This window comes from Phoca vitulina, unplaced genomic scaffold (assembly GCF_004348235.1).
Source record: "Phoca vitulina isolate PV1807 unplaced genomic scaffold, GSC_HSeal_1.0 scaffold2, whole genome shotgun sequence".
NCBI lineage: Eukaryota > Metazoa > Chordata > Mammalia > Carnivora > Phocidae > Phoca > Phoca vitulina.
Window position 1 is genome coordinate 94,542,615 of NW_022589705.1, and position 19,465 is coordinate 94,562,079.

General features: G+C 53.5%; 1 protein-coding gene across 1 annotated transcript; it reads left to right on the forward strand.

The window, feature by feature from the left end:
* The first annotated feature begins 765 nt into the window (after nt 1–765).
* On the forward strand, nt 766–18,505 carry LOC116625548 (solute carrier family 2, facilitated glucose transporter member 5). The gene is made up of 12 exons (XM_032394185.1): nt 766–1,291; nt 4,911–5,009; nt 5,596–5,756; nt 7,903–8,027; nt 11,700–11,852; nt 14,335–14,460; nt 14,560–14,747; nt 14,872–14,982; nt 15,306–15,407; nt 15,743–15,818; nt 16,282–16,409; nt 16,502–18,505. Exons 1-12 carry the CDS (start codon nt 1,259–1,261, stop codon nt 16,724–16,726), a joined length of 1,527 nt encoding a protein of 508 aa, XP_032250076.1. The 5' UTR covers nt 766–1,258; the 3' UTR covers nt 16,727–18,505.
* Nucleotides 18,506–19,465: the final 960 nt, after the last annotated feature.

Consider the following 19,465-nt stretch of genomic DNA (forward strand, 5'->3'; position numbering starts at 1 on the left):
AAGGGGGGTGGGGCACCTGGGTGGTTCAGCGGGTTAAGCGTCTACCTTCGGCTCAGGTGATGATCCCAGAGTCCTGGGATCGAGCCCCGCATCGGGTTCCCTGTTCGGCAGAGAGCCTGCTTCTCCCTCTGCTGCTCCCCTTGCTTGTGCTCTCTCTCTGACACATAAATACAATCTTAAAAAAAAATATTTGGGAAGGAGGGAGAGGAATGGCTGAATTAATTGGATTTGTGCCGCAGCAAGTAAAACAGGAAATATATCCTATAAAGAGGAAAGCCTGTGGGCCTTGTGGGACTCCGCTCTGGATTTTGGCCCCTTGACCTGATGTGCCCCGCGGCGGCTGGACGCGTGCTGAGCGCAGGAGGCGGGCTGTGGCCTGTTCACGCACGGCGGACCCAGGCCAGCAGCAGCCGTGACTCACTTTCCCTGCCCTGTAGATAAAGGCACCTGAACTATTTATTGCCTTTGCAGTAGTGGTGGTTACACATAAAGTCGCATCTTTAGGCCCCTCAGTTCCTCACAAAGGAAAAAAAAAGCCAAACCTCTCCGAGCAAGTGTGACATGGTTATTTGAGGAAAAGCTGACTCTCCGAGAGATTGGCTGCAGGCTTCCTGGCAGGGACCATTTCTTCTTCTTCTTTTTTTTTTTTTTTTAAGATTTTATTTATTTGCGAGAGAGAGAATGAGAGACAGAGAGCATGAGAGGGAGGAGGGTCAGAGGGAGAAGCAGGCTCCCTGGGACTCGATCCCGGGACTCCAGGATCATGACCTGAGCCGAAGGCAGTCGCGTAACCGACTGAGCCACCCAGGCGCCCTGGCGGGGACCACTTCTGAGAAACCTCTGGTGACCCTGACTCTTGGCCTTGCGTTACCTGGTGTGATGTGGGGCCTGTGGCTTTTCGTGTGTCTGTGACGGAAATAACTCTTGCAGCCACTCATCACGAGCCTGCCTAGTGAAAGTTCTCGAAGTGAGCAGACGTCACAGACGGTCCCAGTCAGGAGGGTGCCGTGCCTGCAGGCCTGGGGGGGGCGGTGCCCGCTCACTGAGCTAACCCCCAGACTTTGAATTCAAGAGACGTGCAAGAAGACACACCTCTGGACTCCTGAAGGGTTAGGCCGTCCGGGGCTGGCTACAGAAACGCTATTGGCTGTTCCTCGGCGTGGCCAAAGTACAGCCCGAATGTCTCCCCTCTCCCTTCAGTGCATTTGTTATCTTGGCTGAAAGGCGTTCGGCAGCAGTCCACTCGCGCAGACCGAAGATGGAGCAACAGAATCCGACCAAGAAGGAAGGGGTAAGTGGGCCTCCCAGGGAAGGAAGGAGCATGGAGCGGCCTGCCGTCAAGGCCTGCTCAGCATTGCTGGGGGGGGTGGGGGGGCATTCCTGGGGGGCATTCTGGGGAGCTCTGTGCAGGGGAAGGGAGCACCTCCCTTCCTTTGGAGGGAACCTCAGAGTTCACTTTGACAGGGACTGAAGGACAGATTTAGGGGACATTTCGATTTTAGAGATTGGTCGGGGATCATTTGTTTTGATTTGGGCTTCCGAACATTTTCATTCGTTTTTTCCGCAAGTCACACGGCTAGGCCGGCGTGGAAAGAAGGTGGACGCAGAAAAGACTGTGCAAGACTCGAATCTAATTCACGTCTGTAGCGGAGATTCCCACCCTTTCAGATGAGAGAGGCTCCCCTGTTTTCGAGACAGATTTTTCTGGACCTCTTCTCTCCTACCCCACTCCCCTCACTCATAGAATTTCAGCTGTGCTTTGAGAGTCTCTTGATTGAGGAAAATGCATAATGACAGATCATACGAATTTATTATGAACACTGGTAAGGAATTGCATTTTATGCATCGCAACCACATTTGCTTATATTTGTGGAGGCAGAGGTACATATTTGTGCAGATTATTAAACAGCTATTTAACTGTTCTGTGCCTCAGCTTTCTCATCTGTAAAATGGGAATAATAACCATACCACCTCATAGGGCTGCTGGACCAGTTAAATGAGATGATGCATGTAAATGACCTGGCCCCTAGTGGGTCCCCCATAAATGTTATTACTTTTGCTCATCCTTCAGAGCAGGACGCGAATGACATTTGGGGCCAGATGATTCTTTGCAATGGGGGACTGGCCCGTGTGCTGTAGGATGTTTAGCAGCATCCCTAGTCCCTACTCATTAGAGGCATTCTCGTCCTGCGAGAATTAGAGTTTTTGAGGTTACTGAGCACCCTCACGTGGATCCTGTTTGACTCTCGCGACAACTAAGAAAGTGTGAGACCACTCAAGTGTTAACCCCTCTATTTTATAGAAAAGGGGCCGTGAGGTGACAAGAACTTAGGGACTTGGGGGTCAGGAAAGACCTTCATGGGGTCTGTGCCCTCTCTTCAAAGAGGAATACCCTGGCCAACTGTTCCCCGGGTGAGGCTGCAGGAAAACAGAAATGCCCCCGCGTGGTGATCCCCGAAAAGAAGCAATATATTTTGAGAGGACATGATTAAAATGGTCACATGCAGGAGGTCTGGGCTGATTCTAGCTACCTGCCCCCTAGATTCTCCAAGGAAAGAAGCCTGTCCTCCAGTGGCAGGTGGGTTGCAGGCTTTCCCTTCCTGGCTGCCTGAGGCCAGACCTGCCCCTTTGAACAAAAGCCAGGACACGTGCTGGGCCTCCTGGGATACATGAAGAAAAAATGGTTCCCTTGGTGGCTGCTTGTAAGAATCTGCAGATTCCTGAGTGAAGCCCAGGGGGGATTTCGGAGCCGAGGAAAAGTGGAGGGGCCCGGGAAGCCTGCAGAGAGCTGGGGCTGTGTGGGCTGATGGAAGGGGCCCTTGCTCTCTGTCCCCCCATTGGCTGTGTGATCGTGGTCTTACTGGCCTTTGTGTTCCTCATACATAAAGAGAAAAGACCAGAATCTGACCAATGTGCATCAAGGATTTTTCTGCCGAGAAAAAGGCCTCTTGGCCTGGAGGGGGGGAAAATGAGCCAAGTGTTTTAGAAAATGAAGACATAATTCTGGGGGGTGCCTTCACGAACAATACACCTAGCATCATGGGAAAAGTAACTTCCCTGCTGGTGCGATCGCTGTTGATGATGATGAGAGCGAGCCTGTGCTCACTCGAAGCCTGGTGTGGCTCCAAGTGTTTTTCATGTATGAACTCATTCATTCTTCACCTCAGTCCTATGAGGGAGGCAGGACCGTCCCTGTTTTACAGCGGAAGGAGCTGAGACACAGAAAAGCTCCGTAACCGGCCCAAGGCCACACAGCCAGCGACAGGAGGGAAGGATCCGATTCCAGGCTCTTGGGCTGCACCCCCCGCCCCCCCCGGCCATGCTGGAAACCCCCGCAGCCACAAGACAAGGCACCTTTCCCGTCCCTCAGCAGCACCTAGGCCTCCCTTTCTGTTTGTGAACTTCGGGATCGATAGTGTGAGAAAGTGACTCCAAGAGTTAATAATTCATAAGAACTAACTTTTCTGGAGATGTTTGCGTTCTCCTGGGAGATTCCGGACAGCGGGAATGGATCTAGGAAGCAGATTCCCAAAGGGAGCCGTCTGGGGGCAGGGCTCCCTTCCCAGCAGCCTTGAATCGCATCCAGTTGGAACACGGGCCCTGAACGTGGCTATTTTACTAAGTCTCAAAATGTGTTCGGCGTTAGGAAACAGGAAGCCAGTTTACTGTGGGCACGAGGAACGTGTGGTTTCTCCCAAAAGCATAGCTGAGTCACGGCTCCCCTTGGCCTCTGAGGAGACACACCACCCCCCTTCATGTCTAAAGGCCACTGGTCATTTTTACAAGCTGCGGGGAGACTAGGGCCCCTTCCCCCTCGTGCCCTAATCCAGCCCAGTACTAGATCTTTTTCTTTTTCCCTCCTGGAAAGCCTACAAAGAAGGAAGGAAGGAAGGAAGGAAGGAAGGAAGGAAGGAAGGAAGGCAGGCAGGCAGGCAGGCAGGCTCAGTTGGTTAAGTGTCTGCCTTCGGCTCAGGTCATGATCCCAGAGTCCTGGGATCGAGTCCCGCATCGGGCTCCCGGCTTGGCGGGGAGCCTGCTTCTCCCGCTGTTGCTCCCCCTGCTTGTGCTCTCTCTCTCTCTCTCCGACAAATAAATAAAATCTTAAAAAAAAAAAAAAGAAAAAGAAAAGAAATCCGTTGATTCTAAGAGAAAAGCTTTGTCCACTTTTATTTTTCTCCAGCTTTTCATGACTTTACTAACGGCTTCCCTCTTGTCATTAAATAAGCGTTCGGTTTCCTCCTGTGTCAGAAGGGGTTATGATCACAGAACACACGTGTTTGAGTCCCCAGAAACCTGTATTTAAATATTTTCTCGCCGTGCCTGTTACAGGAAAAGTCTGGAGGCTAAAGGAAGTTAATCAGTGGCCATAAATAAACAATTAAAATTGTTCACATTTTCTCCTCTTTGATTTTTAGGGGAGTTTGTGTTTGAGGCAGGATTTGAGCGTGTTTGCTACTGTCAGCAAATATAGCCCCGTGGTAGGAATGTTAGCGAAGCATTTTGCGCGTTGGGTAGAGTGTTGGAGAAGGTGAGCCTTCCGTGTCTTTCTGACCCAGCGGTTCTCAGGGGCAGCTGCCTCCCCCAACCAGGGGGACATTTAGCAATGGCTGGAGACCCCTGAGTTGTCACGGTATCTGTTGATGATAGGTAGGGGTAGGGGACGGGTGGCCCTACAGTGCATCCAGGACAGCCCCCCAGAGCAAAGAATTATTTAGCCCTAAGTGCTGTGGTTCACGGAACCTTTCTACCAGGTTAGGTGGGTAGAGGTAGGTTTCAAGACAGGGAGCAGTCGAAAGATGACGAATCTTCAGATTCTCTTGCATCCTTCGATAAGACTTCGGGGTAAATCCGGAGTTCCCTTGAACCCCAGCTGCTTCCTATGACCTAAGCCAGGATTTCTCCTCCCACAGAGGCTTACACTCGTACTTTTACTGGCAACGCTGATAGCCGCATTTGGGTCATCCTTCCAGTATGGGTACAATGTGGCCGCCGTTAACTCCCCTGACGAGGTAGGTCACTGGGGTGAGTGAGACGCAGCCCCCAACCAACGTGGGGGGGGGGCACTGGAGCAGCCTGTGCCCGGACATGGCCACTTGGGTGGTGGTACATGCACATTGGGGCGCACAGTGGGTCCTCGGGTCACGGGAGAGGGAAGTACGCACGAGACACACAGTACAGGCCCAAGGGAATGACTTGTGGGCACAAGGCCATGGGGGTGAACCCGCTCCCCCGGCCTCAGCTTCTCATGGAGAGCCACGCCTGGCTGTGCACACGGGGGCTGGTGCGGGTGGGGGCTCTGGTCTTTTGCAGCCCTGCACTCTCCAGAGGAGTCTGGAGGGTCAGGGGTCATTCAAAGGCCTGGAGGACTGGAGTTAGCAACGTCCTGGGCAGGGTGCCTATCAGAGGCCTGGCAGCTCCCCAGGTGGGTGCTCCTGCTAGCTGCTAGTCATACCACTCTGTCCCTTCTCCTTTCCACTTACTAGTGTCACTGTCTGTGTGCCCAGGTCATCCATCGGGGGGCCTAACAGCTCACGGTGTTCTTTCTGCAAAACCAGGTCAAGTTATTTTGGTGCTCTCTTCCGCTTTGTTCTCCAGCTCATGAAAGCATTTTATAATGAGACCTACTATGAACGCAACAATAACTACATAAATGAGTTTTCCTTGACATTGCTGTGGTCTGTTTCTGTGTCCATGTTCCCCTTTGGAGGCTTCATCGGCTCCCTCATGGTCGGCCCCTTGGTGAATAAACTTGGCAGGTAAGGCAAGGTAAATTTCCAGCTCCTGAAAATCCTAGACCCCGACCATTTCAAACCTAGGCTTAAAGCTGAAGTTGTTTTTTTGTTGTTGTTGGTGGTGGTGGTAAAACTAGGTAATAACTATTGTGATGATTTCTGTTTTCTAAGACGATCTTAAAGAGACCAGATGTTGACCAAGTGTCTGGGGATGAGGCAGGGTCTCAGAGCTAGAGGTGGGTATGGCGGGTCTCGGGCTCTGGGGGCAGGCCAGAAAGAGTAGAGCATACTTCACAAGTCAGGACTCGCTCCCTCTATGTTCTCTTGCCTTACACGTATATTCCTTACCAAAACCAAAACAAGTTCTCTCCTCTCTCTCTCTCTTTTTTTTTTCTTTGCTTTTTAAGAGTCAAACACCAGATAACAGGGCCACAATGTCAGTCCCAATGTAGATCATAGCACAGCGTCCTTGAACTCTGCCTCCCAAACAAACACAAACCCACTGCTCTGTTCTTTTACTTTGAGATCAAGTAATAGGCAGAATTTAACCCAAATTAAATTCCTAGAAAACTCTGAAATGGCTGAGATTAATGTCAGGCACTCCAGGGTGAAACCGCGTGGTCCCGGGGCAACTCTCACTGTGAGTGTTGTGAATGCCAAGGGCAGAGCTTATATCTTTGCCCCTAATTCTAGAAACATTAGAGATTATGTATTTGATTCCAAAAAAGGTCCTTAAGACATCACACTCCCTCCTGTAAATTCCATGGGCATGAGAGAGCGGCCTTGGTATGAGCGGTATTTAAGAGCTCCTCCCCACCAGCCCCTTCCCTTGGCGAACGAGCACACGGAGTCTAGGTAAGGTCAAATCGTCTTCTCGGCCACAGATGTCATTAGCTCGAGAGTCAAGGCCAGAACCCAGCGCCTTCTCCAGTTTTTTTCAAAAAAGAGTCTGAGATTAGAAACATACAACCTCTGCTTTGGGATCTAAGATCCTGAGGTCTTCCTGGGAGGTTGGTGTTGAACTCAGCAGTTTTCTCTGCCGGCCAGAACATCAATCAAGTCACAGATCTCCTTGAGTAAAGGACTTTGGTCCACGTTGGTCCATTTGGTCCACAGATGGAGTAGACAGTTGCTTGTCCAGCTGTCTGCTTGAGAATGTGATAAAAATGCTATTCAGCTGTTTGTGGTTTTCTTAAAGTTCTGTTCCTTATACAACAGTAGCAATTAACAATTTATTGATGGGTTCCTATGTGCCAGGCTCTATCCCGAACTTGGGCTTTTAGGGTTTTTAGGGGTTTTTTTTAGGGTTTTTAATTCCCCCAATCCATACAACAGCCCCATCCCCTTTTTCAAAATGGGAAAACAAAGCACAGAGAGATGCTGTCACTTAGCCAAGATTATACAGTTGGGAGGAAATTCCATCTCTGAGCCTGTCCAAGCAATACTGTTTTATGAGGCAAGTATCTTCTCTATCTGTTGCTTTATTGCTTAATCACACACATAGTATCTTTTTCATACAAGATATTTACATGTTCATGTGGTCAGAGTTAACTCTCATTTATGGTTTTTGCTTTTTGTGTCTGAAGGCAGCCTTCCCCGCCTACCTGGAGTCACAAGGGTAGTCTTCTATAATTTAAAAAATAATGTTACAATTTTGTTTTTCCCAGGCAGATCTGGCATTTTATTTTGTATGGCGTTTTAACATTGAAAGGATTTTCTATATGCTGTTGAATTCAATCTGCTAATATTTCATGTACGATTTTTCCATCTATGTGATATCAGTGAGGTTGGCCCTATACATTTCTTCTAATGTCCTTACCTGATCTGGTTTCAAGATTCCACTAACATCATGTGAGTTGGTGATTTCAAAAAACCCTTGAGTGTATCCTAGTATGCAGCTCTTTCCCTCTGCTCCCCACCACCGATGCACTCTGCACTGTGGTCATTTCCCACTGTGGCTCCCACCAGGCTGTGCACTTGACCCCTATCACCAGGCTGTGCACTTGACCCCTATCACCAGGCTGTGCACTTGACCCCTATCAGCCTACGATCACAGACAGTAGAAGCAGCAGCAAAGGCCGCTGCTGTAACTGGCCAGAACTTGGTGAACATCTGTTAAATGAACACGTGAATCCTTCGCCCAGACTAACTGACATTTCGTCCTCTGCAGGAAAGGGACTTTGCTCTTCAACAACATTTTCTCCATTGTCCCCGCGATCTTAATGGGGTGCAGCGACGTTGCCCGGTCGTTTGAGATGATCATTGTGTCCAGACTTCTGGTGGGAATATGTGCAGGTAAATGATGCTACGCTGTGCTACCGCTCTGTAATTTAGGATAATCGGGGAGGAGGGGCAGGCACCAGGGTCTGGCCCATCCTGGGGCCGCTGAAGCCCGCAGCCGCAGCGAGCCTGCACCTGCCTCTGTCCTGAACTAGACCCTGGAGCCCACGCTTTAGTCTCAGGTGCGTTCAGGGGCAGAGCGTCCCTGTGCCGCTTCCCACAAAGAGAGCCCTTGCGTGAAAGACAGAAATACAGAATCCTGTGCAGAGGCGCGCTTCCGTCTGGTCCTTTATCTTCGTGTTTTCTCAACTGCAGGCGGGCCGGTGGGTGGGCGGAGACCCCTGATGAGTGAGCAGCATTTTCTTTTTCTAGACAAAGTAGACCGTGTCGTGTGCAATAAAGATAAGGATTGTCTTCTGGAACTTTTGCTTCGGTTATTGATACGTGTATGAAAATCAGGTTGCAATGTAAAACGTGTTTCTGTATTTTTTACTGTGGGTCGTGGTTGAAAAAGCGTGACGAACAATCTAACGGACGAATCCCTCTTAATGAGAGCAGCCTCTCAACTTGTATAGGGAATGTGAAGTTTGCAAAGGGCTCTTCGGGGGGGGGGGGGGCCTCTTTCACTTCCTCCTCCAGCGCCCACCTGCTGCAGAGAGTAATGACTGGCTGGGGTCTCTCACCCCATAAGCCCTGGAGCTGCTTTGCAAACTCTCCAAAGCTATCCTCAGAGGCCGCGCTTTGGTGGTCGCAGGAAGCTCCCCCATAATTGTTTCAGACCGAAGAGATGGTGTTAAAGCCATGCTTGCGATCTTCCCACCCCCTCCCCCAGCCCCTGTGACTTGGCATTCTTTCGTAGACTATATTTCCCAGGGCTGGTGGGGGTGAGCGGGGCGCCCACTCTCGGGGCCGTGCGCCTTCCGGGTGGGCACCCAGGGTAAGCGCCCCCAAAATGCTGCATCCTGGGCACCCTGCCAGCAACCCCGCACCCGGCCCTGGAGGTACCAGCAGCTCTCATTTTCTCCTTCCAATCACGGGGCTAGGGATGAATGGAAGACCTGGCTGGATGTCAGCAAGCCCCTGAGCGGGCTCTGTGGACAGTGGTGGGCACGGCGAGGAGCCTGGTGTTAGGGGAAATGGCAAGGAATTGCGGGGCCAGGGAGAAGAGGAAAATAAGATCCTTGAAGAGAGAAGAGGTCCTATCAAGGAGAGAGTGATGGGCCCCATGACAAGCTTCCTTCGTACTGCTTTCCCTGAGAGCGCTGGACGGACCTCTGCCTCCTGAGCCCCAAGGGCGCCTGGCCCGTCTCCCCCTGCAGCAGGGCTGGGCTCATGAAACATGGATGATTCCTGGAAGGTGCAGGCAGGCACTTTTCTGTTGACCATCCAACACTTCAGGGTTGGTTCCAACAGGGAAATATTAGGCTCCGATAGATAACAAATCACAAAACCCCCAACCTTTACTCCTAAACAAACATGACTTTCAAGTCAGCGGTTCTCAAATGTTTTGGCCTCCCTCTTACACTCTTAAAATTATTGAGAGCTCCAAAGAGCTTTTTGCTCACGTGGGTTGTATTGATCAATATTTACCATTTAGAGACTGCAGCTAAGGGGCGCCTGGGTGGCTCAGCTGGTTAAGCATCTGCCTTCGGCTCAGGTCATGATCCCAGGGTCCTGGGATTGAGCCCCACATTGGGGGGGGCGGTGTCCCTGCTCAGCGGGGAGTCTGCTTCTCCCTCTCCCTCTGCTCTTCCCTGCCCTGTTCATGCTCTCTCTCTCAAATAAATAAAAAAAAAAAAAAAAAAAAGAAAGAAATTGCAACTAAGAAATGTTCATTTAATTCATTTAAATGGTGACAGGATTACATACATGTGATTCTCTTATGAAAAGAGCTGTATATTCTAAAACAAAAAAGCTTAGTGAGAAGAGTGGCATTGCAAATCTCTTTAATGTCTGGCTTCAGAGAAGACAGCTGGCTTCTCCAACCTGCTTCTGTGTTCCCCTGGCTGGGGTACCATGTGGCATGTCGCCTCTGGAATGCTCCACTGTGGGCTCAGGAGAGAAGGAGAATGAACAGGGCGCTATCTCAGGATTCTTGGAAAATGCTTTTGATCTCGCAGGCCCCCTGAGGTGTCAGGAGCTCCCTAGGTCCTCAGATCCCTTTTAGATCTCAGGTCATAATCCATTTGCAGTTAATTCTTTCACACGGCTCCTGAAAAAGTCAGGAAGGTGAGTGAGCCAGCAGCATGCTGCTCAGACATCCTAAAAAGGAAGGGAGCAGCTGGTCTGCCAAAAGGGGGTACAGGGACCAAGGGGGTGCAGGGACAGACAGTGGGACTTGAGATGCTCAGTTCACTGGCTCCCTGCTAGTCAACTCGAGTGGCAGAACACCAAGCGCTTTCCCCGAAGGGATTTCAAAGGTAAAAGCCACTTTCTCCGACTCTGTCCGACCAAGCCAGCTGGGATTGCCCAGTGGAGTCGCTTTTAAGTCCGAATAGAGATTGCTTCCCACCAGCAAGAAGGGGACCCCGTCTCTTCCCAAACCTCCGATGTTTGCCTCTTCAGTTTTTGTCCCTCATCAAGTGAAGTGCTTGCTGCTCAGATGTGGGGATCCCTCCCACCCCCCCGAGCCCTGAGTGGTGACCATGGAGTGCAACCCTCAAGGGCCCCTGCTTCCTCCCAGCCCTTTAGGCGCTAGGCCTGCGGGGTCCCCACACATACCCCACCAGACTTCCCAGGGCTTCTGCAAAGACTGCCCCTCTTTGCTCTGAGAACCGGGAAGAACCGGCGTGAATGAGCAGCGAGCCTCTTTTAAAACACTAAGCAGATATCCTTGGGCAGAATCGCCAGGCTTGAACCCTTGGTTCTCAAAAGGTTCCCTCCTATCTGGATGTCATCCAGTACCCACCCGCTGCCACACTGTTCGCCTCGGCCTCCCTGCGGCCGGAGCCCCCTCTCAGACCCGCGTCTCTCCGAGCCCCAGCCTGAGTCCTGACTGGGTGCTCGGTACTCAGACTAGTGATGACCCCCCTGACCTCCGTCCAACATTCTCAGCCTCTTGTTGGGCTTTTGGGGGAATTAAATGGGATGATCTATGTAGAAAATACTTCCGAGCCTATAAAATTAAGTTCCACCTAATCTTCCTTGTTCCAGTAAGACGAGAAAACTTAAAAGTTCAAATAGTGGGCATTCGGAAGTGGTAATTATTCCATAGTATATGTTTACATTTGTAATGCTTACTGATTAACGGAGCTTCAGCTGTGCATCAGTTGGTTAAGTAATACGCCTTCTCAGAAGGCGAAGCTGGTGGGCAGGGGTCCTTGGCCCCGTACGAACAGCTTCCCCCAAGGAGCCAGAGAGGAGAAGGTGCCAGGCCACACCTGGGCTTTTCTTCCCTGGCACCAAGCCAGTTAGGAGGGCAGCCCAGAGGTCAGGCCACCCGTGTCCCCCGCCCCCGGTGACACGGGTTGAAAAGCCAGGCTGCTTGTCGATGAACTTCCTTGGCTCAGACTATTATTTCTTTCCTTACAGTTTAAAGGATAAAGAATTAAAAGAGGTGTTTGCTTACTCTCGCCGTTTTGAGACCTGATGTGATTGCTGGATAAAAACGAGTGTGTTTGAAGACACAGCTTGTCCCTGTCAGGCTTAATGTTTCCTAATGGTGTTTTTACTTCAATCCCCTGCCAGGTCTGTCTTCCACTGTTGTCCCCATGTACCTGGGGGAGCTGGCCCCCAAAAACCTGAGGGGGGCCCTTGGGGTGGTACCTCAGGTCTTCATCACCGTCGGCATCCTCGTGGCTCAGATCTTTGGTCTTCGGAGCCTCCTCGCAAACAAAGAGGGTAAGCCCCGGCTGCCTCCAGACCCCAGGCCTCCCTCCGCTCCGACTGGACGTTTCTGTGAGCTGGTTTTTCATCTCTGGTCGGCTGGCTGGCCTCGCCATGCTGCCCGGGCCCCACGGTGCTGGCGTGGTGTTTGCACAGAACGGGCCCTAAATAAGTTGGCAGGGACCGTGTAGCTGACATTTTCCAGGCCCTCAGAGGACACGGATGAGGGGGCTTTAGAGTGAGTGAGCGGGAAGAGCTGTTTCCTGACTTTCTCTTGGCTTGCTTGCTGGCTGTCCGCACAGGGGCCCGGGGCGTGGCAATGACAGCCACCAGCACGCCAGGCTCTGTGCTTGAGGCTTCCCGCCATCTCCTCGCTCAAGCCTCCCAGCAACGCTGCTGGGGGGGGGGGGGGGGGGTGGCTGCTCCGAGAGCGTCCCATTCCAAAGACCAGGAAAGGGGGGCGCCCCCTGGGGGTCAGGTGGTGAGCCACAGGGCTGGTACCCATTCTAGACCCTGACTCTGGAGCCACACTGCCCTCCTGGAGAACCCAAGCCCAGCACATAGTAGGTGCACAGTAACTGGTAACCGCCACTCCTTCTGCATGAACCCTCCCGCCCCTTTCTGGTCTCAGGTCTCGAAAGGGAAATCACCATTAATCGTCACACCAGCCAGAACGTATAATGTGCTTATTGTGGGCCAGGCACCAAGTCTTTATACTAATTCCATTCAATCCTCCAAGCAACCCTCTAAAGCAGATACTGTTATTATGCCCATTTTACAGATGCAGAACCTGAGGCATAGAGAGGTTGGATAATACGTCCAAGGTCTCCTTAGGATACACATCCCGGTGGTTTGCTCCTAGGTCCATGTTAAGCGGCCACTGTCCCCCTTTCAATCACCCTCATAAGGAGCAGGGACCAGGGGTTCAGGGGCTGAGTTCCTGTCTCCCAGTGACGGCGCGTAAATGATCAGCAGGACGCAGGGCAATCTGCAGAGCCCTGGTGTCCGTGACGTGCTTGCTGGTGCGCAGTAGGGAGTGACTGGTTCTGCCCAGCGAGGGGGGCCTCAGAGAGGGCTGAGGGCCTGGACTGGGGGGAACAGGACCAGCGTTCCAGACCTGGGCATGGGGGGCAGAAACGCAGGAGTTTTTTTGTAAGTTCGGGGAACTACAAATGTTGTGCGGACTGCATTTGTCCATCCTTTTTTGAGACTCTTTCACTGTTGGTGCCCCTCCTCTGGGCAGAATGTGTGGAGGGCAGGGCTTTGGCCTTAGGCATCTCTGAATCTGCAGCATGAGTCCTGGCACGTAACAGGTGCTCGAGAACAAGGAAGGGAGGAAGCCCAGAAGAGAGTGCTGTGCAGGAGGCAGGCGGTCATGGTGCACAGGATTGAAGAAGTCCGACAATCTTCTTGAAAAGAAGATTGCAGCGGGGTGTCTGGATTTGGCAGTTCGGGGTCTCCAAGAAGAGTTTCCCGGTAGGGGGTGGGGTGGGGGCCCGAGCCAGACGGCAGTGGCCCAAATCGGAGATAGGTCCACACCTGCTGTTGGCTGTGCAGGGCGATGGATTCCGGACCAAGGGAAGCCTGTGTTTGCAGGTGTGCGGTGGGGTTGGTCCTGGCACCTGCCTCACGACGTGGCCGGTGGGGAAGCGAGTTAACACACGAAGAGCCGTGAGAGCAGATGCCTGGCATGCGGACGTCCGCCGTTGTCACTGAGTGCCAGCCCTAGGAGAAAAGGGGGAGAGGCAGGGTGTTAGCAGCTCCTAGAAGGAGCCTGAGCTACTCATTCACTCATTGGACCGTATTTATGGTGCAAAATAACACACAGAAGGAAGAGCGCATAAAACATAAACGTACATTCCCTCCACCCGAAATCAAACACCGGTGTTCGGTCTGGACGCCAAACTAGAGCCATGCCAGGCCCCCCGTAGCTTTCTGCGTGCCCCTCAACCATGGCCTGCCCACCCCCGCCGTGCTGACATTTGTCACCCCATCCTTGCGTCTCCCTATAGCTGTTTACCACCTTTTGCAAAGATGGAGTTAATTTTCTGTTTCTGGACTTCATCCGGTTGGACCGCATGGTGTGGGCTACTGCCCCCAGCATCGGGTTTCTGGGACAGGCTCCTGTCGTGGCTTGCTTCCTTTCCAGTGCAGTATAGGATTCTGTTTTGTGAATACCCCATGCTTCCTGTGTCCATTCTACCATCGTGGGCATTTGCCTTGTTGGTCGATTTCATTTCTATGGTCAGTGCAGCGCAGACCAGTCCAGTTCAGGTGTCCCGGTGGCCCCGGCAGAGTCCAGAGCATGGACGGGGGTCTAGTGTCACCAGCTCTGTGTCTGGCCCTTAAGGAAACCAGTCTGGGACAGAGTGGCCGGCTGGGCTCCAAGGGGGCGGGGGGGACTGGAGGGGCTCCAGGGGGGTGGGGGGACTGGAGGGGCAGAAGGCAGGTGACTTGGCTGGGGCCAGCTCTCACGTGGGCACGGGCTTGCCTGCAGGCTGGCCGATCCTCCTCGGGCTGACTGGGATCCCGGCGGCCCTGCAGCTCCTGTTCTTGCCCTTCTTCCCCGAGAGCCCCCGGTACCTGCTGATTCAGAAGAAGGATGAAGTAGCTGCCAGAAATGGTAAAGCTTTACTGTGCTGGGTCAGGGGACGGAGGCCGCAGCGTCCTGGCTCTGGGGAGTTGGGGCGCCCTGAGCCGACCCCCTGCTCGCCTCCCTTAGCACTGAAGAGGCTGCGCGGCTGGGACGACGTGGGCTCGGAGATGGAGGAGATCTGGCAGGAGGACGAGGCCGAGAAGGCCGCGGGCTTCATCTCTGTGCTGAAGCTGTTCAGCATGAAGTCCCTGCGGTGGCAGGTCATCTCCATCATCATCCTCATGGGCGGCCAGCAGCTGTCAGGAGTGAACGCAGTACGGGGACAGTGGGGCCCGGGGGCGCGGCGGGTGGCCGGTGGCCGGTGTCACCGCGGGGGCGGGGGGCCGTGTCGCAGGTGTTGTCCCGAGGGCCCCACCAGCCTCTGGGGGTACCTTCCAGATCTACTACTACGCAGACCAGATCTACCTGAGCGCGGGGGTGAACGACCATGACGTCCAGTATGTGACGGTGGGCACGGGGGCTGTCAACGTGCTGACGACCGTCTGTGCCGTGAGTCCGACAGCACCACGCATGGAGGGCATCTTAGGAGTGGGGAGGGGGGTCCTAGCTGAGGACAGGCCTGGAGCTGAGGTGCCTCTTGGTGTCCTCATCTCCAGCCTCTGGGCTCCTGTCAGATGACAATCTATGCACCCCCCCCAAGATGGAGACCCCTGCCCCCGACTCTGGAAGCTTCCACCGTGTGAAGTGGCTCCTCCCCAGTGCCTGACATTTCGGGTTGCGACCTGTGAGGGCAGCTCTAGGCGGGGGTACGCCCCCCTTTTCTGGCGGGGCTCCTGAGCCTCCCTGCTTGTCCTTTGCCCCCTGCCTTCCAGGTGTTCGTGGTGGAGCTCTTGGGGCGGCGGGTCCTGCTCCTCCTGGGCTTCTCCGTCTGCTTCACGGCCTGCTGTGTGCTCACGGCCGCTCTGGCCCTGCAGGTGAGGAAGGGGGGGCTGTGTCCTGTCCACCCCCTGCGCCCTCGCCTGCAGTACAAGGAAGAAGACCAGAATGATCTTTTAGCAGCTGCGCTGAATCAGATGCCTGGGGACCATCTGCAGCCCCCGTCACCCCCACCCCGTAGCAGCCCGCTGCCCACTAACGGCTGGTTTTCCGGGGGCATCCGGTTGGTGCTGCCTGTTGGAGGAGCCAGGAGCCCTCCTTCCCCAGCCCTGGCAGAGCGCCTGGCCCTCTGGGGACCTAGGTTCCCGACGTTCCCCATCCCCGGTTGTCCCTGCTTTGCCGGCTGTGATCCCACCCTGTTTTCTCCCCACAGGGCACAATATCCTGGATGCCTTATGTCAGCATCGCCTGCATCATCTCCTACGTCGTAGGGCACGCCCTTGGGCCCAGTACGTACCCCAGAGCTGGCTCTGTGCTTCCCTGCTCTCCTCTCCGGCACCATCAGCCCTAGAAACCTCTGTTCCCCGGAGAGGCTCCTTGGAGGGCCGGATGCAGCCCCAAAATGGCTTCTGCCCTTACCTTCCTATCGCAAAGGGGTGTGGACAGAGCATGATTAGACTGAAAGCAATAAAGCAGCCTCGACTATGTGGGTTGAAACGGGCTGTGTAGTTGGCGTAGAGATCCTTACGGGTGGGCACAGGCCCCTTTTTGGGACATCACAGGGTGTCACCTGTGGTGCTCAGTTCTTGCTGTTGGCCTCCTCACTCTGCTTTGCCACCAGCCCAGGAGTCCCGGAGACACACTGCCCCTCGGGCCCCCGGCACGGCAGGGGCTCCGGGACCCTTTATGGGCCTGCTCTGCTTCCAGAGAAGGCAGCCCTTCCTCTTCTCCCACTCTGCCCACCCCCCCCAGGTCCCATCCCCGCGCTACTGATCACGGAGATCTTCCTGCAGTCCTCCCGGCCGTCCGCCTTCATGGTGGGGGGCAGCGTCCACTGGCTCTCCAACTTCACCGTGGGCTTGATCTTCCCCTTCATCCAAGTGAGTGCGCCCTGGGGGCCCGGATGTGCAAATCCTCAAGCGGTAAAGGGAGAACCTTTTCGAGAATGTGAACTCCGATCCCTCTCCCACAGGTGGGCCTCGGACCTTACAGCTTCATCATCTTTGCTGTGATTTGTCTCCTCACCACCGTCTACATCTTCCAGGTTGTCCCCGAGACCAAGGCCAAGACATTCATGGAGATCAATCAGATTTTCACCAAGATGAATAAGGTGTCAGAGGTGCAGCCAGAGAAGGAGGAACTAAAGGACTTTCCAGTCTCTGCTTCGGGCACTAACTCGAGCAGAGGAGCCTGTTAAGTGGGTCTGGGTGGAGCTTCCCTCCGGGGCTTGCTTTCTGACCGACAGGCGTCTGTGAACACCCGGAACTAGGACCAGCCCGGTGTGGAACGCAGGCCCCACTGGGACTGTCCAAAGGGCTTCTGTGCTCTCTCCAGACTGACCCACCACCAACCCCGACTCGCTGTGAGCAGGCGCCCCTCACCATGTGGGTTTGCCGTTGGGTGGCTCCTAATAACACCGGCTCTTACGACAAAAGTCTTTACTACAGGGCGGGACAGAAGGAACCCCATCTGGCCGGAGAAATGAACTCCTCTGCAATCCCACGGGTCTGCTCGGGACCGGAGGCATTCTTCCTCCTGCCAGATCCATCTCCAGAAATACCAGCCCTGGAATATGTGATGTCCCAAGTAATGATGTCTAAGAACCTGGGGCAGGTCCCTGCGGAGACATCAACGAGTCAGAGATTATTAATCGTGAATTACATCGCTGGAGGACATTGGCATTGCCTCTGTATGCTCAGGAAAACACGTATGATCACTTCTCACCAACACATGCTTCTTTCCTGTGAGCAGGTAGAAGACACGGGGGGGCGGTGCCTCTCTGCTCCTTCAAGCAGTCTGTGTTGGAGCATCAGCCGCTCAAGGGTGCGGGTTTGTCCCGGAATCCCTGCCTAGAACAGGGCCTGGCGTGGAGGAGGCGCTGAGACAGTATTTGCTGGAAGAAGGGGAGCAGCGAGAGATGAGGTGTTCACAGAGTGGTGATTTTTTAAAATTTAAGATTGGGGCTCCTCTGCATGTCTTCAGGTGCATAGTGAACACCGAGGGGCCCTGAAAGTGAGACGGGGAAGGGGGGCCGGGAGGAGGAGGGATGTCCCCCCGCACATATGGCACATACAGCAGAGCTGGGGGCTTTTCTTAAAGACATACGTTCGCACATGTGTGTGCACGTGTGCGTGTGTGTGTGGGGGGGGACAGGATGCGAGATCTGCTCCCAGGCATGAAGGAGGCAGAGCCAGGGACAGGGTGGGACAGAGGTAGGATTAGGAGCAGCCTTTGTAGGGGTGGAATGGGGATCCTACAGGTGATTAATCAAATAACTCACAGGAGTAACGAGGGCCCAGAAGTGAAGAGTCCCCTGCTGGGGTTGGGGCACCCTTGACCTCCAGGTGCAAGGACCTGCCGTGCCAAGGGGGCACGGGAACCACCCGCACACAGCAGGAGCTCTCAACACGGAGGAGCGGTCCAGCTGGGATCTCAGAATCCAGGAGGCTGGAGCTCCAGTCCTTGGTCCTGCCACTTCGTGATGGTGTGACATGGGCTCTCTGCTCGGCTTTCCTGTATGTTAGTTTCCTCTTCTGTTAAACAGAACTAATAACAAGCGTCTCACATGGTAACGAGGATGAAAGAATATGTTTATGGTGTTTAGATCAGCGGCTGGCATGTATTCTGTACTTAGTTATTTTTAAGAGCTTGAGAATGAGCATTGATCTTGAGGACAAATAAACCCACAGGTAAAACCCACAGATAGCGAGAGACCACTATCCATGTATAACTGGAATTAAGCAATTAAGTAAATAGATGGCAGATGGTGAGAGCCATCTCACTGGTGGAGATAAGCCAAGACAGGGAGCCTAGGATGATCCACGTGGTCCTAGATGAACGTTGGAGATACTGGTATGAGCTCACATTCAGTTTAATATAAACACAGATAGCTACCTATAGAAATACTGGGGTGCCTGGGGGCTCAGTTGGTTAAGCGTCTGACTCTTGATTTGGGCTCAGGTCATGATCTCAGGGTCGTGAGATCGAGCCCTGAGTCGTGGAGGCTGCTTAGGATTCTCTCCCTCTCCCCCTCCCCTACCTCCTCTCTAAAAAAAGAAACACTTGAGGGCATGTGTATTTCCATGGGTTAGGAAACACAAGAGGGAGGCATGGGCCTGGTGCTGGTTGCATGGGAAGGAAGGTGTGGGATCAGGGAAGACCACAGCATCTCCCCCGTGCAGAAGAAGCAGTAGGAAAGGGAAGGATGGACATTCCAGGTGAGAGAAGCACACTGAGGTGTTCAGGGAAACTGTGGGTCGGTCTGAAGTGAAACCGGAAAGGTGTGGGTCCTTGTGAGCCAAACTGAGTCTGAACTGGGTCCTCAACACAACCTGGGTGATCACTGAGTCTAAGGGAGGACTGTGGCAGTAATAAGGACTGGGGGGACTTGAGTAGGGGGACTGGTTGGCAAGAAATAAGGGGGGCCCTGCAGAGCCAGCAGAGGTCAGGCCGAGACGTGAGAGAATTCAGAGAGAGACCAGTAGGATTTAAAGACCCGTTGGCCCTCACAGGTGAGGCACCTTGCCGCCTTGCTCGGTTTCCGACAGGCCAGGGGTGGAGGGTGGAGGGGGCGGAGCGGCAGGCTTTGGGAGAAGACAGTAACATTTTTGGACATGTGGAGATGGAGGAGCTCATGAAATATGTAAGAAGTGTCTAGAAGGACATGAGTCACGTGGCTCTGGAGCTCAGGAGAGAGAGACCACATTCACATAATTATTATAGTATATTGGTATAATTGTTGTCTTTTATTGTTAATTTCTTACTGTGCCTAATTTCTAAATCAAACTTGATCACAGGTATGTGTGTATAGGAGAAAAAATAATGTACCCAAGGTTCAGTGCTATCCACAGTTTCGTGGGGCTCTGGGAGGGGATCCCCCATGGATCGGGGGGACTACTATATTTCTTGCTTCCTCCTTCACGATGCCTGTTTGTCT